The 22,407-nt window shown below is 52.4% G+C and overlaps 2 protein-coding genes across 5 annotated transcripts; one reads left to right on the plus strand and one right to left on the minus strand.

Moving 5' to 3' along the window:
* The first annotated feature begins 91 nt into the window (after positions 1-91).
* Psma7 (proteasome 20S subunit alpha 7) lies at positions 92-5,679 on the plus strand. 2 transcript variants are annotated; one of them, XM_047539141.1, is made up of 8 exons: positions 92-269; positions 1,431-1,549; positions 1,873-1,999; positions 2,940-3,064; positions 3,640-3,762; positions 4,273-4,392; positions 4,932-4,994; positions 5,457-5,679. In XM_047539141.1, the coding sequence occupies exons 3-8, from the start codon at positions 1,987-1,989 to the stop codon at positions 5,547-5,549; spliced, it is 537 nt and encodes a 178-aa protein (XP_047395097.1). In that variant the 5' UTR covers positions 92-269; positions 1,431-1,549; positions 1,873-1,986; the 3' UTR covers positions 5,550-5,679. The 2 variants fall into 2 exon arrangements, with proteins under 2 accessions (XP_047395097.1, XP_047395096.1); XM_047539140.1 differs by lacking the exon at positions 1,431-1,549.
* A 1,113-nt stretch (positions 5,680-6,792) lies between these two features.
* Lsm14b (LSM family member 14B) lies at positions 6,793-18,139 on the minus strand. Of its 3 annotated transcripts, XM_047539137.1 has the most exons (10): positions 17,796-18,137; positions 15,682-15,845; positions 14,456-14,591; positions 13,539-13,655; positions 11,541-11,708; positions 11,231-11,308; positions 10,892-11,053; positions 10,415-10,565; positions 8,634-8,818; positions 6,793-7,961 (listed from the first exon to the last, which is right to left on the minus strand). In XM_047539137.1, the coding sequence occupies exons 1-9, from the start codon at positions 17,920-17,922 to the stop codon at positions 8,647-8,649; spliced, it is 1,275 nt and encodes a 424-aa protein (XP_047395093.1). In that variant the 5' UTR covers positions 17,923-18,137; the 3' UTR covers positions 6,793-7,961; positions 8,634-8,646. The 3 variants fall into 3 exon arrangements, with proteins under 3 accessions (XP_047395093.1, XP_047395094.1, XP_047395095.1); XM_047539138.1 differs by lacking the exon at positions 11,231-11,308 and having other exon boundaries at positions 17,796-18,139; XM_047539139.1 differs by lacking the exon at positions 13,539-13,655 and having other exon boundaries at positions 17,796-18,134.
* Positions 18,140-22,407: the final 4,268 nt, after the last annotated feature.

Below are 22,407 nucleotides of genomic sequence, written 5' to 3' on the forward strand. Positions count from 1 at the left end.
GCGCCGCCCCCCGCGCCCCGCGCCGGTGGTTCCGCCCGCCGCGCCCCGCCCGCCGCCGCACGTCCTCCTGGCGCGGCGACGCGACGACGCCGGCAGCGTGGCGGGCGGGGCTGCGGCGGACGGCCGTGAGTGTGCGCTTTTGAGCGGTGGCGAGAGCTCCGCGCCCCGCCGGCATGAGCTACGACCGCGCCATCACCGTCTTCTCGCCCGACGGCCACCTCTTCCAAGTGGAGTACGCGCAGGAGGCCGTCAAGAAGGGCTCCACTGCGGTGAGCGCTGGGCCGGGCAGCGGCGGGCCGAGCGCCTCCTTGGAGGCGGGCAGCAGCGCGTCTGGGGCGGCGGGCCTGCAGACAGGGCAGGGGCGGCGAGGCTGGCGACCCGGGAGCGGAGAAGGGCCGCGGGCGCGCGCTTGTGCGCCCGTGCCGGGGAGACCTAGCGGCGCTTGGGCGGCGGCCGCGCTTTGGACCATTCGGTAGCTTATGCGGTGGCCTTCTCCGGGTGCCGCGACGCGGGCTGCCGGGCCGCGCTCCGGGCTGGGGCCATCTTGGCCACCTTGGGGCGCCGGGAGCCGAGGCCACAGGTGCGCGGTTGGCAAAAGGGCTGGTGGCGTTCCCGCAGCCAGCAGTAGTGGGGACCGCCCCTGCGAGGTCCAGGTGGGCGTCCAGAACAAAGGGCGGCTCGGTGGCCTGCGCTGGTACCAGGCCGCTTCCGGGTCCAGCTGCGCTGTAGAAGGCGCACTCCGCCACGCTGAGTTCTCGTCCCAGCGCGGCGCTCTCGCCTTGCCAGGGCTCTTGTTCAGGGACTGAACTGTTCGACGCTGTTGGAAACGTCAAATTGTGACTCTTTGGAACACCTGCTAATGTTACTAGTCAAATCATAGGTCGGTTTTTCATGTGTCACCTGGTCTTTCCGAGGTTTGAGCGGACAGAGAAAGCAGCACGCACAGTTCTGGAGTTTTGTTTCCATCTCCCGAGTCTTTAACCATTTTGAAATTAAAGTTTCAAATGTGTCCAGTGACCTAACAGTTCCAAGGACTGTGGAAGAGGAATGGACCAATGCCCACCAGAGGCCCCCAGTGCCTGCCCTGCGGGGCCAGCTGCAGCTTGCAAGCTTTTCTTGATGCTGCCTGATGCTGAGGGACATGTAAGGAAGCGCAGGAGAAACTGAAACACACTCCAGGCCTGGGGCCAGATGGATTGGCCGAGACCTTGCTGAGGTCCCCCCCCCTCCCCAAAAGCATCTGGAGAGCTGAGGTCAGGGATGCTACTTCACTCTCCACAGCACTGTACGACCCCACTTGCTGCAGGGTTCCATCTACCAGACAGGCCTTGTTCGTCCCAATGATGTTTCTGCACTTGTCTAGATTCAAGGGTCAACTTCAGGTGATTTCCCCTTTGTAATCCACATCCTCCTCCCCTCTGTTGTGCCAGCCATAAACAAGGAGCTGTTGACTTTTCAGTGGGTAGTTCCTCTGTTGCAAACCAGGCCTTTGCCCACCTGTGCATACTGGTGTGCTAATACAGGAGAGGACCTCAGTAGAATTACACAGGTAAGTCTCTGGCTTAGAGGTTTGGAAGGACTAATCCTTGAATTGATACTAAGCACACACATATTACTAGCTAGCTACAATGTGCCTAGAATGATACATCAGTATCTAAAAGGCACAGGTTGGGCACTTTCCACCAGGAGTGGGTGGTTAACCCCTAGTTTGCAGGGCTAGCTGCCCTGTGACAGGCAAGGAGAGGAAGGGGTGTAGGCACATACCTTCCTGTGGGGCTGCCGCCCCCAGTCTTTCTGGGGCCCACATTAACATGAGCTCTCATGTTCTGTGCCTAGTAGAACTCTCATGTGACTTGGGGATTTTTATTAAAGGTTGGTGTTCGAGGAAGGGACATTGTTGTTCTTGGTGTGGAAAAGAAATCAGTGGCCAAACTACAAGATGAAAGAACAGTGCGCAAGATCTGTGCTTTGGATGACAACGTCTGCATGGCCTTTGCGGGTGAGTCCTGCCAGGCCTTCTCTGGAGTCATGGTGTACAGCAGAGCTTTGGAGACTAGTTGGGTGGATGGGCAGTTGAGAGACATGTAATCTAGGTTTCTTGGTGGTCTCTGCTGGGGTGGGCACAAGTGGGCAAACAAATGCAAAAACTGCCCAGGTAGGGCTGCTTTGTGCTGCTTCACCTTCAGTTACCTTCCTTGGCCAGTGACTAGGATCTGATCACCTGGCACCTGTGGCTGGGAGGACAGTGCCTTGCCATCACCAGCAGCCACATGAGTGACATTGTGGAACACCAGCCAGTGCGTTGCCATGGCCTTGATCCTGCCCTACTTTGGAAGATCCAATCTAGGAAGATGGAAATTCTTGTAAACAGCGTGGGATTTTTTGTGTTTCAGTACTGAGTTTCAAACCTTGGGCCTTGAGCGTGCTAGGCAAGTGCTGTCACTGAGCTACATCCTGGCCCTCGTGTTTAGGGTCTGATAACGCGCTATTTTTCTTTTACTTTCGACAGGGTGTGTATACCAGGGGTTGAATCCAGGGGTACTTAGCCACAGTGCAACATCTGTAGACCTTTATATATATATATATATTTTTTTTTTTTTTTTTTTGTGATAGGGAGGCCCTAAGCAACTTGATGAAATCCCAAGTTGCTGAGGCTGACTTTGAAATTGATATTCTCCTGCCTCAGCCTCCCAAGCCACTGGGAGTATAGGTGTGTATCACCATGCCCAGCCTACACGATTTTTCATTACCCATTTTCTAAGGAGTTTCTGAGGGCTGATTAGTTCCACTGTGGGTCACTCAGAAATGCTGTGCTGGGTTTCCAAGAACAGGTTTTGGAATTTGCCCTGAGGGTAAATGCTGTCTGCTTATATAATTCTTATCCTTGGGTGGAGCTGTGAATGGCAGCTCCAGCAGAAGCTTCTCTGCCTTTATCATAGGCCTCACTGCAGATGCAAGGATAGTTATCAATAGGGCCCGGGTAGAGTGCCAGAGCCACCGGCTAACTGTGGAGGACCCTGTCACCGTGGAGTATATCACCCGCTACATCGCCAGTCTGAAGCAGGTGAGTGCTGCCCTGCTTGTGATGGAGCAGGCATGGTCCTGGAGTGTCCTATGGTATTGTCTCCTGTGGACGTTTGCATTTGGTTCATGGCCTCATCTAAGTCTACCTGTATGTGTGTAACTTGAGACCTCTCCCATTTGGCGGCACTGAACCGTTGTGATTTTCTGCTGTGGGCAGTCTGGATTCATGTTTCCAGAGAGAAATAATAGTTTTCATCTTGCCCTTTTGAACCACCAGTTACCAAGCAGTTGGAAGGGGGCTGAAAGCCCACCAACTCTGTGGTTCTCAAATGCCCATTAACCTTTAAAACCAGCATGTAATAAGAATGCAAGTCTGCCCATCAAGATAATTTCCAGCACCCTCAGTAGTTCCAGTCCTGGGTGAGTCTGAGAATGAAAATGTAGAAGAAAGGAGAGATGTTGAAAGCTGTTGGCTAATTTCATTTATTATTTGAATGACAGATACCCTGGAGGTGGGCTTAATGACAAACATTTCATCCTTTCACTAAGCACAGTTGTTTTGGATGTCACATGAGTTTTCTCATGGTTAACAACATTGACTTACTTTCCTGACAGCGTTATACACAGAGCAATGGGCGCAGGCCGTTTGGCATCTCTGCCCTCATTGTGGGTTTTGACTTTGATGGCACTCCCAGACTCTATCAGACCGACCCATCGGGCACATACCATGCCTGGAAGGTGAGTCCAGAACAAGGTAAATGAAGGGGTTGAGCTCCTTGGGGAGGTATTGGGCCTCTTGCCAGGCAGTGCCTGCATCAGTGAACAAGCAGCAGTGTAAGTTACCTTAGTCCAAAATGAACAGTCTGTTTCATGACACTTCACTAATGTGAAAGCAAAAAATTCATTCAATATTGAAGGACACCAAGATTCAAGGATATGTGCATAAACTTAAACCTCCCAGGGTCTCTTGATAATGAAGTGGAATATAATCCCATTCACAGCATTACCAGTCTCTTAATAATTAAATAAAAGTGTAATCCCATTTGTAATAAGAATCAGCACCAGTTCTAAATGACCCTTGGTGTGTGCGCGCACACACACACACACACAGAGCTATTGGGAAGGCCCCACGTCAAGGGCTGGCACTACTGTGCACGGTTACAGAGCAAACAGCACAGCTCTGTGAGAAGACAGAGGTAGCTCTGGTTTGCTGTGCCTTGTAAGCCCACGCTTGCTTGTCTGTTTCAGGCCAATGCCATAGGCCGGGGTGCCAAGTCAGTGCGTGAGTTCCTGGAGAAGAACTATACTGAAGAAGCCATTGAGACAGATGACCTGACCATCAAGCTGGTGATCAAGGCCCTCCTGGAAGTAAGTGCATGCAGTCGGGGCAAGATGGAGAAGGGGCATGTGTGACAGCAGCCCATGGAGGGCAGGAGGCAAGCGTGCACCAGCAGTGCTGGGTGGGTGGGAGTTGTCCACCTGCCATACACCACGAGTCTTGGGAAAGTGACTACAGCTGGGGTAGTAGCAGCTCCTCCAGGGGTACACAGCATGAGAAGGATGAAGACAGGAGCCTAGTCATCAGGCTGTGGGCTCTGCACTGCACATGTCACTTGGCCTCTCAAAGACTTGGGTTGCTAAGTCAGGGAATTAAGAAGTTCAGAGCTAGTGGCTGGGGGCTTTGAGGTCACAGTCTCTATCAAGACTTTTGAAGTGCAAACAGGTCAAGCCAGAAGTGTGGGGTATTGGGCTTCCCAGTGGTCACCACTGCCCATCCAGGGAGGGCTGCCAGGACAGCCACTGTGTTCATTAAGGACAAAGACACACCCATACTTAAGGTCCTCACAAGAACAGGTTTGATCTTAAGGGCAGAGGTGTCTTTTAACATTCCTATCTTTCCCTTCAAGGTGGTCCAGTCAGGTGGCAAAAACATTGAACTTGCTGTCATGAGGCGAGATCAGCCCCTCAAGGTAATCCATGAGTTGCTATCTTTATCTGACCTATGAAGTTTTCTTAGCCATGTGGTCTGGACTGGAATCTGCAGACCCATGGTATAGACCCTCTCCCAGTGCTAAATCACAGAAGGACCCTATGGCATTTCCTTCTGGAGGGTCACTTCTTGTGAGGCCATCATGCTTTGGCCTCAGCTGCCTCGGTGACTAAGGCTCTACAGTCTGAATACCTTTCCACTTGCTTCTGTGGTTCCAGAACATGCTCACATGTTCTCTTGGTGCACTGGAGCTGTCAAGCACAACTTTGCTTTTAACACCTCAGGCAAATGTGACCCTGTTTCCTTGAAGCCTTTTTCCAACAGGGCTGTGGAATAGCTGCAGCACAAACCCAGGCTGCTCTACCAGAAGGGGCTAGCACTTTGCACCTTTACAACTTGGGGGGCAAACATGTTTCTGAGGTTTTTGAAATTTCTGTTATAGATCCTAAATCCTGAAGAAATTGAGAAATATGTTGCTGAGATTGAAAAAGAAAAAGAAGAAAATGAAAAGAAGAAACAAAAGAAAGCATCGTGATGAAGAAATCTCCCTTGCTTAGAACAGCTTTTAAACTTGAATCACAGATGAGTCTGTGTGGGGGCTTTTCCATCCATCCACCTGTCTGGGATGTCAGAGTACCCAATAAACTTCCATATTTTTTAGCCTTTGCTTGTGAAGAGAACATGTATTTTTAGGTGTAAGCATAGTAGCACTTTAAGAAGATGGGATCTTTCTCCCTGGGTTTGGAAATCTGTATTTGCTTTCATGCACTTTCCTTTCTGTCCCTTGTTGCCAGGCAGGCAAGCCAGGGTTCTCCTTTAGGGGTTCAACACAACTTTCCATTTCCTTCCAGTCCCCTCATCACTGCAGAGCTTTGAGGACACAAGCCACACAGCACCGAGAGTCTGACTCTGCATTTTGCAGGGTTGCTAGATATTTCTGCTTTTAATGGATTTCCATTTGTCTCCTCTTTTCTACCTAGCTGTTCCCCACTTGCTTTTTAGCCAGAAAGAGAACCCCTCTGGCCTTTGGGTCCTGGGCTGCTCCTTGCACACACCACCACCTCCCTCAGCCTACAGCTCCCCGCCCTGGCTCTCATCTTGCAGTGTATGCTGTCCTCTAGAACCCTCTAGAATATACAGAATCAAGATATAATTTAAGCTCAGCATTAAAAAATGTAATTGTCAAAATGACTGTCAGCTGGATTCATAGTAAGGCTAGTCCCAGGTGGTAAGCAGACTTTAGATTGACCAGCAGTGCAGTCCAGCTGCTGAGCTGCACAGGTCAAAATCAGGGCTGTGACCCTCTGCATCTACTGTACACAATGAAAAGATAAATAATTATTTATTTATTTTAAACTGGTCAAGGCCACTGGGTTTCTCCCCTCTGCTGCCACCACCAAAACAGAAGGTTGCCTGCTGCCAGTTCATGCTCTAGAGCCTGACCAAAGCATGGACAGATGCCATAGGGAAAGCCAATTCAGCTGTGCCTTCTAGTCCCTTGAGCACTGCTTTTAAAGTCTCTTGGAAACCCACTGTAGTGAGGAAAGTAGGCTGCTTTCAGCCTAAACTAGTTGGTACCCAGATTCTAGACAGCAGGGCCACTCATCCCAGAAAGGCAGCCAACACAAGAACCCAGGCCCATCTCACTGCACTTCAGCAGGGTCACACCTTCCTCAAGCAGCACGTGAAACCAATTCCCCCCAAATCCTACTGCCCCAAGTGTACGCTAGGCCTGGGCCCTGGGCATGCTGCAGAGGTTGTCAGCAGAGAAGAAAGTCTTAAAGGTTCGCATATTTATTTATAATTACAATTTACATTTCCCCAACAAAGCAGTGCCAATGCTATGTTCTACTTCTCAGCCATGAAGTCCTACAAAAATAAACCCAAGCATTTACAGTGACTTAATCAATACAGAACTAAAGCCTTCATAGCTATTTAAAGGAGTTTAGTTACCAAGGTGCTTATTTTCAACAAAATGCCCTGTCAATCAGAAGGACGCATGCTTACACTGGAGGTCTGACCCACCTTACTCATGCAACAAATTTATGTTCCCCACCCTCCCTCCACCCACCTTTAAAACAAACACAAGAACTATTTACAATCAGAGGAAAAAAGGTCAACTGACCTTGCCAAAAAAAAAAAAAAAAAAAAAAAAGACTGGCTCATTTCCAAGTGGATGAGAAGAGTCCAACACTGACTGACCTGGGTCAGAGGCTGGTAAGGACAGGACAGGAGGGTCAGGGAGACTCTATGGGTGTTCCAAGGCTTCGACCCTCGGCCTCAGTGCCTGTGGAAGCCAGGCTCCATGCAACGCTGCACAGGTAACGTTCAGGGTCCCTTCCCACTACCACCAAGTCCACCACCCTCCCTCAGCCCCAACCCTGACATCACCACTCCGGTTTGTTATGCAACATGATCCACGGGACATCCCCTTTCCCTGCCTTTGACCCACCCACCCACATGTCTGACCCACCCTGTGCTGGCCCTGCCAGGCTCCTGAGACCCACCAATGACAGTGGGGGTGGGGGGGGGCGGGGGTGCCAGGCCAGCAGCACCAGGGGCCAGATGGGTTACAGAAATGCACTTGGCCATATGTGCCAAATGAGATTTGGTTCCACAGTCAAAGCTGTCATAAAAAAAGATATAGTCACAAAGTGAAGATCAAACCTTCGCTATAGAAAATGCCAAAACCTTAGAATTAGGCTATGCACAAACAAAAAGGAAACGTAGGTCAAGACACCTCAAAGAGGTTACCCATGAATACTTCCCAAAAAACAAGTGGTTTTAACTCAGACCATGTCTAAGTTCAGTTAAGTCCAAAACGTAAGTAGCAGTATGGGAATTTTCCAAACTCAGTAAACAGGACCCACTTCTCCCCTGTTAAGTGCAGAGCATTTCTGTGTGTCCTTATATACACAGCGTCACTTCTGTGCTCTTCAGCAGGAGCCTGAAAAAGAGGACAGGAAGTGAGCACATCCACACCTGTTGTCACATGGCTGCCCAGTATCACCAGGCATTGCTGCCTGACAAGGAACGAAACGGGGCCAATCAAGCCCTATTCCCTCCCAGGCTGCCCACTTTCCCATCAGGGCGCACACTGAGTATCACATTAGGGACTTGGAGACAGCGAGTGGCAGGAAGCCCTGGTTCCTCCAGGTCCCACCTTGCTGGGGTGGGTCAGCACCAGTTATCACACAGGGATGCGTGCCCAGACCCAAGGGTACACACAGTCACTGGGACCTTGCTAAGGGGCTCTGACTCAGTGCAGGGCGAGGCTGGACTGGGTCATCACACTGGAGCCCAGCAGCAAGCACACAGCCCACCAGACTCCACCATGGTCCTTGCCCTCCCACTCCCATAACCTCACCTGGATGAAGGAGGCAGAGGCCTGGGTCCCACCCCAGAGGCCTGGGTGTGGGAGGCCTGGGTTAGACCTAACTCTGTTTCTAGGAGCTCCCTAGGTGATTCTGAGGTTAAGGCCACATTGAGGGGCCTAGATACCTTCAGGTTGCTCTTCTTGTGGGAAGACAAAGCCAATCTACTCCAGTGCCTCTGCTCTGACTAGGTACACCTGTCCCAGTGCCTCCCACCAAAGGATCCAGAAGGTTCCCACACTCACTCAGGCTGCATCCTCACACCCTGCCAGTCCCAGCTCTGTGGGAAGTTGGGTTGCGCCGGGTTGTCCCATTGCCCCTTCCTCCACGGAACCCACCACGGGAACTACGACCGCGGAGGAACCTCCCTGACACGCCAAAGGTCTCTGTGTTGAGCTTCCTCTCTTCTGCCCATGTTGTACGCCTAGAACTGGACCAAAGATGAGATGTGTGAAATTCTGATTACAGCAGGTAACAACCTGAGCTTCATCCTTGTAATAGCCCAGGGAAGAATGAGCTGTTGCTGCAGCCATTATAGAAGTGGGGGGAATGGGTTAGGCCTGGAGTCCAAGACTAGGGGGTTCCCAGTCACCTTCCTGCACGCTGGGCTGCTCAAAAAGTACCTTTCATCACCAAGGTCAAGCAGGTGACACCAGTGGGTGACAAAGGAAGACTTCTCCCCACTGATTACTGGGTAGGAAGAGAAGGTAGGGAGCCCAGGCCCCATGCAAACCTCAGACCAGAGCAGGACACAGATACCCCCAATTCAGGTTTCTACTACAAGGGGGCTGGGTAAGGAAGGGCAGGGCTGGAACAAACAATGGTGTGTGTGCTTCTGGGAATGGCGGAGATGGCATCACAGCACTTACACTCTGTGCTACCCAAACATTTGGGGGCACAACTCCCATGTCCAACCATGTGCCCAGTGCACCCAAAGTGTTCACAGGTAGCCACCCAGTTCCTGCTCTTCAGTCCAGAAGTCTGCTGCATCCACAGGCTTCTTGGTTGAAGAGGACTCTGTTCTTCACATGCCCAGGTCAGGACATGTGGGAGTCATTCTGGACTCCAAACGCCCTATCAGTGTCACCCTCGAAACACACGGCATCCAGCTTCCCTCATCACACTGCCTGGAACTCCAAGAACCTGCACTGCTGAGACAGCTTCCTTCTATCCACCCTCATGGTGGCCCACCCTGGGCCACTCTCCTCAACATGCTTTAGTGTCAGCATGTCATTCTTGGAAGATTGCCCACAGGCTCAGAATAAAGCCAACATCATTTCTATGACCTGCAACACCCTATTGAACTCCTCCCACCCCCTCCAATCCAGCCCCATACACAGACCTTGGCCCTGCCTGAAAAAGCCCTGTCACTCACCCACATGGCTACCTTAAGACCTGGCCCTGCCCACCCCCCACTCTGGGCTCCCACATGTCCTCTGCTTATGTTTTGTTCGTTTCCACTTGCATGTTCCCCCAGTGGAGCTGTGAGCATGTGCCAGGGCCACTCAACTTTGCCTGCTGCCGCTCTTCAATGCCTGGCAGCATTGCCGGTGCTCAACCTGCTGGACACATGGGTCTGGGTTTCCACACTATGCCCACTTCTACTTCCGGCACAGTCCAGAACATTCACATAAGGTACTAAAAATGACGGTACATGTAAAACATGGTCACTGGTGGCCAACACCAAGGCAAAGAACATCAGAGAACACTAGCCAGGTCACTGGGACCAGCAGTCAGCTAGGCAAGTGCAAGCACTGCATGTGGACAGGGAACCTAGTGCATGGGGGCCTGACCTCAGCAAGTCCCCCTGTGGTTGGATGACTGCCAGAGCTTCCTGCACCACATCCTGGGTGGCCAGGAGAGAAAACTGGAGACTAGTACCTACTACACAGAAATGTAAGCTCCTAAGGCATGTACTCTGAATTTAAGGCTGCAGGTTAGGTCTTCGAGTAAAGACTGCCAAGTCCTGTGCTTCTGAGACGTGTATGCAGTGATGACTTTCTCTACCAGTCCACTGAGGTCTCACCTGGTCTTGAGTTCAGAGGAGATGTTGTCAAAGAATGACTTGGATTTATCGTAGTAGCAGTTAGGCCCCAGGAGGTCTTCCTCAGCAGGAGTTTCATCACTCTGAGTCACCACGGCTGGGTCCTTCTCTTCCCCCTTCTCAGCTTTGTCCTCTACAAAGAAAAGCAGAGCACACAAAGGTGCAGAAAGTAAACACCACACAACCCCCTCCAGGGTGCTCCCTCTCTAGGGGTCCATTCAGCAGCCCAGACAGTGTGTCTAACTGTGTCATGCTTAGCACAGATCTCTTCTCACCAACCGTCAGAACGACTGCTTCACAGCCCATCCCAAACACTTGCTCATCTCATTAGCTCTTCAGTTAATTCCAATTTCCAGAGTGGTCAGCACCCCAGTTGGCTTCCCAGGTCACCCCAGTCATCTTTTCATAGCACACTGTTGGGATATTTCTGGGGAATGGCAAATTTCATTAAAATCAGACCTTTAAAATTCAGCTTCTTCTTGAATTCTTTGTCAAGCTCCTCTCGGTTGAACTGAGCATTTGCACTCTCAAAATCAAAGTCACCTTCAAACTTGATTGTGTTCTCCTTGACATTAGCTGGACGATTTTGCCCTCTGGAGCGATTCCTTGTTCGCCGGTTGCCTACAAGGGAGGAGGACAGCAATGGCTGCAGTAAACCACCAACCCGATGTGTCCAGCAGGACTTCAATTGCAGCTTCCAAGCACAAGCAGACAAGGAAGAGGGGCAGCATCCGTGAGGGCAAGCAAAACGTGGCCAGTTGCTTGTGGCTCCCGAACTTGGGTGGCCACAGGTGTTACCTGACCGCCTCCTTTGAGGTCTTCTGTTTTCATCATTCACCTGCCCTTGAGTGTGCACAGCTGCCGGTGGGACTACATCTGAGGCGCAAAGGGAAGAGAAAGGCGAAGCTCCTGCAGAAGCCAGAACCCAGCCACCAAGCAGGGCACCACCACTGCCTGGGGCCCCACGGGAGGAAGTCTGCCACATGGGCCCGTCCAAAAGCACGTGGGGCTTAGGATAGGGGAGGGGTTTAATGATTCAGAAAACAACCCAGTAAGTAGTAAGCCACTTTGAACAAAGCAAACTGTGGGGGAGGAAGAGCTCAAGTACCACCAGTGGTCTTGCTGCTTGGCTGGGCCTGGCGGCTGTTGAGCTGCATCCCTGCAGTGCCCTTGCCAGGTAACAGCTTCTTGGCATTCAGGTTATCGACAGAGCCAGTCTGGACAGCCTGCTCCACCATGGGGCTCTTGCCAACAGGGGCAGAAGGAAAGCCGGCTCCTGAGTTGAGGAGAGGAGGAAGGTTTACAAACAGAGAAATAAGCCTTATGCCTCCAGTCACTTCTTTTCTGGATGACAATCAGGCAGGAGAGGGCAACTGCTCAGAGAGGGTACAAACCCTCCCCCAGACTGGGCTGCTCCTTTAGGAACAGCTTTCTAGAACCACATAAGCTCTAACCCCAAAGGGACTCAACAACCCTGAGATGTTTAATTTCAGGACTTAACCATTTGTTTTATTCCATTTCATGCCGGAGTAGAATCAGTCCAGCCTGGGGTCTTCTAAGTGCAGTGGTCAGACTTCAAAGTTAAGTTCTAGAACACTGTCATTTTTGCTTACAAGGTATTAAAAAAATAGGATGAAGTGGTAAGAGTTGACTACAGTAATCAGCCTGTAGCTTCAGAGGAGTACAGGCTTCTCATAAAACAAAAAGGCTCTCTGGTGGCCTTGGTAAGGGCTATTCCTAGAGTACTGCCTGAGATGCACCTCAAAACCAAATGTTAGTGGTGGTCCTGGTGCAGAGGATGTCACCTGAATCTGGTGGAGAGTACACAAAAGGCCACCCGCCTGAACTACCTCTTTCTACTCCTCTCCAAGGTTCCAGGATCTGTGGGCAGTGTTAAAGAGGGCACCTGGGGACTGAGAAATGGATAACGATGAGACAGAAAAATAAGTCCTAACCATAGGGTAACCACTGTCAGAGGGGCAGCCCAACACAGATGAAGAATGGATATAGTCTGACTTGGCATACTGGACAGATATTATAGAAATCAGTGTAGAAAAAGTTCTTGCAGCCAATCAAGAGCAGCACTCACAGGGCAGGCATCCAGAAGGGTCCTCTCTGACAGGAACTAATCTGGACCACTTTCTCTGGCCTATCATCTCATGGGAATGGATGGGGCGAGATGTATTTGTTTTTTAGAAAATCGAACCAGTTAAAACAATCTATCTGCCCTTTGGGTAGTTTTATGTAAATATTCCTAAGAAAAATCAAAGTATTCAGTGTAGTTTTTAAGTGGAAAAATATGATTGCTCTCAGACACAAGCAGGACTTAAAAGCAACAAATATAACAGACTAACAGTCCTTGTGTGGCTGAACAAGAGCATAGGCAGTTTCTCGGACCATGTCTGGATAATGGTGCAGGACTGAGCCTGTGGCAATGCACATGAAACACGGGTAAAACAGATGTGTAAGAAAACCATCAATGTGAAATTCAGAACTTTAGGTGAGAACGTCAGGGAAGTTGAAAAATGTCATAGAGACTGCAGTCTCAGCAGACAGGTGGTGGACACCAGACTGACGAGTTGGCCTTTAGGACAATACTCTGCACCTGGCCATATGACTAGAGATCGTCACCGAGCTCCCATTCTGAACACCATGAAGGGTGACTTGTGTTTGCATGTGGAGTGGCTGGGAGCTCCAATGCAGCAGTCCAGCACAGTATTAGGTCTCAGCAAACCCCCAGGGAAGCAGCTCTGTATTCAAAGGAAGTTCCCCATGTACGATGGTAGTTGTGGGCAGGGTGAAACAAACTCTAGACCCAGGCAGTGTGAGCCAAGGGCTCCCTATCTGAAAATAGAAAATAAAAAAGGGCTGGGGACATGGCTCAGTGGAGCACCCCTGGGTTCAATCCCCAATACCAAAAACAAAACAAAACATATAAAACTGGTAGTTACGAATCAGGCTCTGGGCTGAACCAAACAAACAGTATCATGATCCCTGAGCCTAGCAAATGATCTACAGCTCCTGTCATTCCGGCTCTCACTTTACCCCCTTGCACTCAGAACGGCCTGCAAGACAGCATGCAGTTAGTTCTCCAAACTGCTGTTACCCTTGGAAGTGAGCTGAGGTGGCTCTGAGGACATGTCAAGCTCTGAAACGGGCTGTGGAGATGGAGAAGAACTAGGGCTGGAAGCAGCAGCTGAGGCTGGAGGGCTTACCAACTTCTCTAAAGGAAGAGAAAGGAGAAAAGAGCAAAGAGAAAGCACACAAATAAGTCAGGACATACTTATCTTGTGTCTAGCAAGCTTGGAAAGAGTCAAGCAAACTCTCAGGACACTTGGCTCACACACACACACATTTTAGAAACAGTGAGCTGGGCTGAGAGGTCACCCGTCATACAAGGAACAGCAATCAAGACAAACAAGTAACCCACAGAATTGATCTGGGTGATATTCCCCGACTCATGCTGGGGGTCCAAGCAAGGGTTGCCAATGCCATGTACTGAACATAGCAGCAGAGTTAGAGCCAGGCCAAGGTCAAGGACAAGACCAATCTCACTCTCAATATGGAAAACAGACTCTTTACTCTGGGACTAGTCAACCTTGGTTAAAACCATTTTTGAACAAGATCCTTAGAGTAGAATAATGAAAGGATTTAATACGATACTATATTTACAGGCTTACGAATGTGCAAATAGCTAGAACTCATACGTAAGTACACGTGTCAGCATTTCTTCTTCCAGGCAGGTGTACCAGGACTTCCACTCAGATCCAGGCTGACATTTCAGATTAATTTTGATCTGGTTCATTTAGTCCAAAACCCATACTGCTGATTCTCACTCAGCTGGACAGTTACTGGACACTAGTGAGTTGAAGCTGCACTGGACAATTTATCCAATATGTGCTACGATAAACAGTCTAGGAGCTGAACAAGACAAGAGGACATGTCCCCACCCTCAGAGTCTGTCACTCTACTTCCTGGTGGTCAAAAGCAGGGGTGGTTGAGCGAACAGAAACTGTTACTCACCTAGACCTAAGGAAGCAGCATACTGCTGGCTGAGCAGGGAGCTGGCCGCCAGCTGGCCATAGGGTGGCATTCCTCTGAAGGGGCTGTAAGGCACATGCGGCTGGAAGGGCGAGGCGGAGGCAGAGCCCAGAGAAGACTAAACAACGAGACACACTGGTAAGAGCAGAGCAAGGCCATCCTGTTACCCTGCAAGTCTGCTCAGAGCACTTTCTCAGAAGGGAAGTGCCAATTCTGTTGCCTGTCTGTACTGCCGACATGCTGAGTGGTCCTGGGAGAGTTTTCAGTATGGTCAAACCTTCCTTTTTCCAACCAGTTGCACCTGTCCACGTAACACTAACATAGTTTCTCTTAACTTAAAATTAAAACTTTCCAACAACTCCCCTCAACCACTCGTGGGGTCTAGCCTCCCTAACAGGAGAAAACACCACCCTGGATTCCAGACAAGCCCTGCAGAGGTGCTTATGTTTCCCAACATCTACCTCTGCTCTGGACCCCAAGCCTCAGGAAGGACCGCTGCCAGTTTGAGGACTGACCTTTTCTGATGCCCTTCACCTTGGGCCCAGTTCAAACATACAGTCCTCTTTCCAAGTCCCGAGGACTTTCCCTCCAAACTTTAGAAGTGGTCCAAAGAGCTCCTCCAAGTGCTCCCAAAGCCAACCCTGCCTTCTCCTATCTTCCAGGTACACCCCCAACTCAGAACCTGGTACCAGGAGCCAACAAATGTTTAAACTTACAAGTAAATATTAACCTGGGACAGGAAGATAATCCTGAGACACAACCTACAAGGCTGGTATGTGGCTTAAGACTTACAAATTTAGGGTTCCACTGTCTTCCTTGCCAAGTATCTCATGCCACTCAGGGCTTGATTACACTATGCCCAAGCACCCAGGTCCAAGCAAGACCCCAGAAGCAGCACCCCCTTCACTTCACTTCACTTCACATCACATCTCACACACACACACACACACACACACACACACACACACACTCAGAGTGAGTCCCAGGCCTCCTCCCCAAGGGATCATGCCACACAGAACACACTACCTACTATATGCTGCATGAATTAACACTTTTCACAGGAACATCAAACACCAGAAGAAAATGAGATTACTTTTCATTGAAGAGTCATTCCTCAATTTGAGCACTCTAGTCAAACATAAAAAGTTCCAGGTGGAAGCCAGCTCCCTTAAAAACAGTGTCATGCGGAAGCACAGTGACACACTTACCTGAACAATGGCAGGGTCCTGAGGGAGCGTGTGCTGAGCTTTTGGAGGTTCACACACCGTGATATCTTTGATGTCACTTCCCCGGAAAATGATATACTCATAAATTTCCTCTCTTGGGGGAGCAGGCCTATCTGTAGGACGATCTTCGGTGCCAAAGGATCTCACTTAAGGGTTGAAAAAAGGAAGGGTTGTCACCCTTTGCCAAGTCCATTTCGTTGATCCTTGGTCACTACAGCTCTACAGTTCCTGGGCCTGCCAGAAGACAAGGGCCTCTGCCCTGAGCACCATCCCCAACACAACACCCAAATTTCCAATTCAACAGCTACTTAATACTCCTAAGAGGGACCCCTTAGTGAAACTCCAAAAAGACAGCTGGTCAAAAATGACAAGGAAAATTCCAATAGGAAGTCTCACAAAAATCCACATGCTCCAGTATAAACACACCAATACACAGACACACAGAGCTCTCTGCTTTGCAAAATCTTCCTGGTTCACATCTACCTTTGCAGACAAAACCATCAGCTGTTTTGTGCTCAAGGCCTCACCACACACTGCAGCTGTGGAGGTAGTTTTGTTAGGTCAGGACCCAGCCAATCTTCTGCATACATCGAGAGTCTAAAGGAGTGTCATAGAAATAATGGGGAGAAAGAAGTCCTAGAACCTGAATCCCCAACACCAGCTTCTGTGTCTAAGGAAATACTGAACCGGAGGGACCTCCTTGGGGTATGAATCCCCAACAAGCAAGGGTCCAGGAGCCCTATCACACTTCTACTCTGTAGGGCTCCAGGGCCAGGTTGGACTTGGGGCAACAGGCTCAACCTAAGGTCCAGACCTACTCTGGACCTGTTTCTACAACTAGGATCTTGTGTCAAAGTAAGTAAAGTATGAAGAGTTCAAATGAACAAAAAGACTTGGAACACTGAGCTATTTCCTGCAGGGCTGCCATATGTGCCCAAGTTTGAGTACCAGGCTTCAAAAACAGACATCCGTAGGATTTGGGACAATTGCACCCTGAGTCATGGAGCTCCCTCTGACCTAGGCCAGCTTCAGACAGATCTCAGCACTTGGCACCCACAAAAACTGTGAGGGCCTAGCACCAGGCACAGCACACACCCAGGGCTGCTGCAGAGCTGGCAGTACTGGCTTTCCTCCAGGAGGCAGGGGAATCCACTCCCGTCCTCTGGAGGATGAAGACAAAGAGGCTCTGGACCCGCGCTGGCTGCACTGGCTTGTGGGTTCTGGACATCTCTAATCACACGTTGCCTGCACCGGCTTGTGGGTTCTGGACCTCTCTAGTCACAAACAAGCGCCTTTAAGTCAGCCGGCACCCACAGGCGTCTGCCACAAAAGGGCAGCTCAGTTGGGCCCACGGTAAAATCAGTCAGTCCGGGTCACCCTGTGCCAACGAATGCTCTACCTTGGCGGGAGGTTCCACAGGACCCGGTGGGCCCAGCTGGCTAGTTAGTTCCAGGAGGACGCCCGGGTTCTCATCTTTTCACCCCGCCCCCACCCTGCCTCCTGGGGAGGCCGGGGAGACTCGGCCCCTGGTCCCTGCAGAACACCCCCGCAGGTGAAGAACCACAGCTGTTGGAGCCGCCCCTCCGGCAACACCTGCAAGATGGGCTGCGTGGAGAGGGCGGCGCCGCGAGAACCATTGTGCGGGCGGGAACCTGGTGAGGCCTGGAGGGGCGCCCCGGGGTAGGATTCCGGACTCAGGGACGCGTCCCGGGGTGGAGACGCTCGGGGCGCGAGGGGCGCCCGGGCTGGGGGCGCGGCTCGGGAGCGTCCCAGGAGGGAGGCTCCGCTCCGAGGGCGTCGGGGTGAGGGCGGGGTCCGGCGCGGCGCTCGTCCCGGAGTGGGGACGGGGCTCCGGTGGGGGGGGGCGTCCCGGGGTGGGGGCGGGGCCCGGGCGCGTCCCGCGGTGAAGACGGGGCTGCGGGCGCGGAGGACGCCCGGGGGTGGGGTTGGAAGCGGGGGTCCGAACGCCGGGCGCGTCTCGGGGTGGAGACGGGGGTCCCGGCTCGGGGAGCGTCCCAGGGTGGGGGCAGGGCCCCGGGCGCGGGGCGGGCCCGGGGCTGTTGGCGGCGGTTGGGCGCGCGGGGGCGGGCCGCTACCTTTGGCGAGCGCCACGGTGGAGTTGTCGGTGTCGATGGTGTAGAGAATGCCCTCATAGCGGATCTGCGCCTTGGAAATGAGGCTGATCTTGCTGCCCAGGTACGGGGTGCCCGAGGAGCCGCTCATGGCGGCGGCGCCGGGCGCGGGGGACGAGCGCTGGGCCGCGCCGGGCCCCGCCCGCTCCGCCCCGCGCGGTCGCCGCGCCGCCCGCTCCTGCGCTGCTCCGCGCCGCCGGGGCGCCTCCCGCAGCGCCCGAGGGGCCTGCGGGCCGCGAGCGAGCGAGCTAGCGGAGCGGGGCGCGCCTCCGGGCTCTGAGGCGAGCGGGGGAGGAGCGACGCCGCAGCCACATCCGGGACCCCGCGCTGCCACGCGCCGCCCCTATACGCTGGCCGCCCATTGGCTCGCCGCACCCGCCGCCCTTTAAATATGTCCGTGCCGCCAGCCAGGGTGGGGGCGAACTCGCGCTCTGCGCCTGCGCAGTTGGGTGCCGCCGACCGGGGGCGGGCCTTTTCTGCTGCCCGCGCCCCCAGCATACGGTTCCCGGCGGACCCCGCGCGCAACTAGGGGGCTCGGGATGCAGCGGGCGGGACGGTGTGCGCGTGCGCGGAGGAGGCGGCCGGCTGCTGTTTGCTGGGGACGGGGGCGGGGCCTGGAGAAGGTAAGCTCCGCCCGCCGGCGTGTCGGCCCCGCCCCGGGCACGGGCGGGCGGGTTGTTTGGCTTAGGCCGGCTTCTCAGTTTCCCTTCGTGCAGAAGCTGCACTAGGATGCCTCCCTTTCGCACTGGGCTGCGTGAGCCCCTACCTTCATTCCGGGGACGGTGAGAGGGGAAGAAGGCGCAGCCCGGCCTGGCGGCCCTTGGGGCTCCTGGCCCCTAAATAGAACTCAGCGGCGCGCGCCACTGGAGTCCGTCCCTCCTGCCAAACCTGCGGTGCGGTCTGGCCCTTAAAATAAACCCTGACTTGCCACCCGGGCCTCCGAGGCCCCGCGACCTGGGCCGTCTGTCCGCCTGGACTCGTTCTCAGGCTGCAGCCCAGAGCCCTTGCTGAACCCTCGACTATGAAATAGCCCACCCCATCCTCTGTCCTTTCCTTGCATCGCCCTTAGCGTGATTAGTAATTAATTTTACACGTGTGCGCCGCATGCGTACTTGGTCTTTTTCTTTACTGTGAGTATTATGAGATCAGGGTCCAGTATTGGGTCCTGGGAAAAATTTAGTGGGTAGTGACCAGAGTTTTATAAAAATGAAATAGAATGAGAAAAATAGAGCATCCTACATAGTGAAAATAAGTATTGTTTTGCAAAGCATTTCACTCTCATATTACGTCTGGACTCGGTCAGGGTGTAAAAATGTATCTTTTGCCAGGTTGAGAACAACTTACCACCGTGCTAAGTAGGTTTTGTGACTCCCTAGTTTACTGAGGAGGAAACTGCAACGTGCAAGTAAGTTGCAGGTTGGCCCTTAGTGGGTTTTAGGTCTAACTACCAGGCACCTGAAACCCCACACCACCTCCTGCCCTTTGTGAAACCCACTGGGTCCAGACTGGTGAGAGGAGAACAGGGGAAGCACAAGCGAAGGTAGAAAAGTCTTCCAGTTTCATCTGCCATGATTTAGCAGTGTATTCCAGAATTGATTCTTGACTCTGGGGAAGTCCTACTCAAGAGAACTGAGACAGCCAGTTAAGACTTGGCCCCTCCTGGGAAAGAGTCCTGGGATGTCTGGTCTCATCCTCTCTCAGTGTGACACACCCACTTGGTCACAGAAGGCTGCACCTGCTAGAGTAGGTCTGTGAGCACCTCAGCCACCTGACTAGTTTATACTGTTGTCAGGCTGAGGTGCCCCCACCAAGGTCACAGATTCTTAACTCTGTGCCTCCCAGGTTCTGAGCCACAAACCTCTGTGTTGAGCGTGGGGTGCATTATGCACTAACGGGAGCTAACTCTGTCTTAGGAAAAGCTGAATCCTAACTCCCAGGACACAAAGTAGGGGTGTGGAAGTGCAGTTCCCAGAGATCTCTGAGTGCCTACCAGACTACTGGGTATGTAACTGGGTGGTTCCCTGAGGACACCAGCCATAGTGACACGCCCTCACAGGGCAGAGGCTAAAAATACACACAATGCACTGGTCCAGGAATGTGTCCTGCCCAACACCAGGAATGGAGGGTGCTTGGGAAAGGCCTGTAAAGGGGAAGGGTTGTGCTGGACCATTGGTGTGGTTTGTTTCCAGGCTTCCATTAGTACCTCCTCAAGGTCAGCTCTTCATGTGAGTGCAGATCTGGAGAGCCCACCCACTTGGTCACCACCAAACCTTAGACCCCTGAGCTAAGGAGTGTAGAGAAATGAGCTGGGGCTTCTAGGACTCCTGGATAGGTCAGCCTTCCAGCCTCAGTTTCTCCATTTGCCAAATGGAGATTATAGGTGCCCTCTGCATCTCACAAGTATACTCTAGTCATCCTGAAAATGACTATGAAAGGCTTTGAGGGACAGGGGCCTACATGTGGGGGACAGGCTTTGCAGAAAACCACAGGGGCAGCCTCAGAGGTTTCCATTGCAACCACAAACCGTTTCTCACCACCTACTATGCTCACGGAGGAGAGTGAAGCAGTCCCTAATGTAGACAAGCAGAAGACGAGGAGAGGGGGTCCCTTTCCCACATAGTGTTGCCAGTCTTACTAGGATCACACAGGCAAGTGTCTCACAGCAGGCAAGAGCGCACTGTCACAGAAAGCCATCTGTGACTCAGACCTACACCTGAAAAGGAATAACCAGCATACCACTCGTCTCATGAGTATTGCTACTTAGTGGGCGGGACACAGGCTGATTCAGAGGAAAACATGGATAGACAGATGGTCCACAGGTAAAACGAAAACTGAGCCAGTGTTCTAAAGTGTAGGAATGTGCCAGGGAGGGGGGACCTTGCCTTGTCCCCTCCTCTCATTCAGGAATTGGCACAGTGGCGGAACTGAGGGAGCATCTTCAGATGTTCACCTGACCTGGAATAAGCCCTCCAGCCTCAGCCACAGGGAACAAAGAAGGCTCCTTGCTGGCTTTGTAGTGGGCAGGGAAAGGGACTGGAAGGCCCAGGGTGACATGACAATGTTCAAGACACCATGGCCCCATGTGACTGGATGGGAATACAGAGGGAGGCAGAGCGGGCCTTGAACTCTGAATCCTCCCTCGGGCCTCACCTGTTCTCTGAGTGTCCAGCTGAAACCATTTCCTCCTGCACAGGGCTCGGCAGGGCTGCTTTCCCAGTGCAAGTACCAGTGGGCTGAAGTCCATGTGTCCTCAGAGCCCCTGCTTCTCCTTGCTCTCTTGCCCTCTTTCCCTCTTCCTGCTGCCTGCTCCTCCTCTTCCCTGCCTCCTCTCCAACCTCCTTTCCTCTTTTTCACCCTTCTCTTTACAGCTTTCTCTCCCCTTTCCACTTCTCCCCCAGCCCCAGCCCACACTGACTGCCAGCCTTCTGGTGCAAGGAGGGTGGGAAGTTGAAAATAAGTCCTTTGAACTCCTCACCCAACTAAGCAGCCCTTCTGGCTCTCCAGGCACAGCTATGGGGCCACTGCCGGAGCTGATGGGAATGTGGGCCGACCCAGACATTGCATTCCCAGAGGTGAGGTTCTAATGGGTTCAGCCTTGGAGCTGACACAACAATACACAGGCACGTGTTTGGAACAGAACCGAGTCTTCAGCTTGGTGGGGGCAAGCTGCAGAGGATCTCTATTCTACTTGGATAGAAGGTAAACAATTAACAGAGCATGGGGGTGCACGCCTGTCATCCCAGTGCCTAGGAGGCTGAAGCAGGAGGATGTCGAGTTCAAAGCCAGCCTCAGCAACTTAGTGAGACCCTGTTTCAAAATAGAAAATAAAAAGGGCTGGATATGTGACTCAGTGGTAGTGTGCTCCTGGGTTCAATGTCCAGTTTAAAAAAAAAAAAAAAGTATACAACGAAAGACTCACTCTGAGCCAATTCATCACACACTTCCTAAGTGTCCCCCTCCCTGTACAAAAGCCAGTGTTTACAGAGCCCCTTTCCGTGCCAGACCTGTAGTTTCCTCCCAGAGCCCTTGGTAGTTTGACACTGCACCTTTAGAGCTGAGGAAGCCAGACATCCACCCTGTGCCAGGTAACTAACCAGAGTCAAATAGCCAGTAGTGGCGGGACCATGATCTGAGTCTTCCAACTGCTGACCCATGGTTCTCTGCCTCCAGATCTCCTACCTAATGGTCCTCTGTGGTCAGCCATGGGGACAGATACCAGAGGTGATTTCTGCACTGCAGATGCTCAGACTCTGTGGGTGCCGTGAGGTGGGAATAGGGCAGTGAGAGAAGGAAGCAGTTACTTCCCTAAGGGTGTCTTCTCTGGCGTTTCATCCTCTCTTGATTCCTTGGGAAGGATGCAGAATGCATCCTAGAGAGTTGCTATGGCAACCCAGAAGACTACCTGGGAGCATCCCAGCCAGGCTGGGTACTTCTCTTTGTGCCTGCCTGATGGAACATGAGTGCCTGCTGAGCAGAGCCACTGCCCTAAGAACGAAGTCACGCAAACAGAGATAGTTCAGACCTCCCAAAGCCTGTCCTCATCCGGAAACTCTTCTTGAGATGACCGAGGATCCCT

Source organism: Sciurus carolinensis, chromosome 2 (genome assembly GCF_902686445.1).
Source record: "Sciurus carolinensis chromosome 2, mSciCar1.2, whole genome shotgun sequence".
Taxonomy (NCBI): domain Eukaryota; kingdom Metazoa; phylum Chordata; class Mammalia; order Rodentia; family Sciuridae; genus Sciurus; species Sciurus carolinensis.

Coding starts and splice junctions, on each gene's coding strand:
- Psma7 (XM_047539140.1), top strand. CDS start 174: ATGAGCTACGACCGCGCCATCACCGTCTTCTCGCCCGACGGCCACCTC. Junction 2,000..2,939: donor CGTCTGCATGGCCTTTGCGG/GTGAGTCCTGCC, acceptor CCTTTATCATAG/GCCTCACTGCAGATGCAAGG. Junction 3,065..3,639: donor ACATCGCCAGTCTGAAGCAG/GTGAGTGCTGCC, acceptor CTTTCCTGACAG/CGTTATACACAGAGCAATGG.
- Lsm14b (XM_047539137.1), bottom strand. CDS start 17,922: ATGAGCGGCTCCTCGGGCACCCCGTACCTGGGCAGCAAGATCAGCCTC. Junction 11,309..11,540: donor AAGCAGCAAGACCACTGGTG/GTACTTGAGCTC, acceptor TTTGCGCCTCAG/ATGTAGTCCCACCGGCAGCT. Junction 8,819..10,414: donor TCCTCTGAACTCAAGACCAG/GTGAGACCTCAG, acceptor TCTTTGGTCCAG/TTCTAGGCGTACAACATGGG.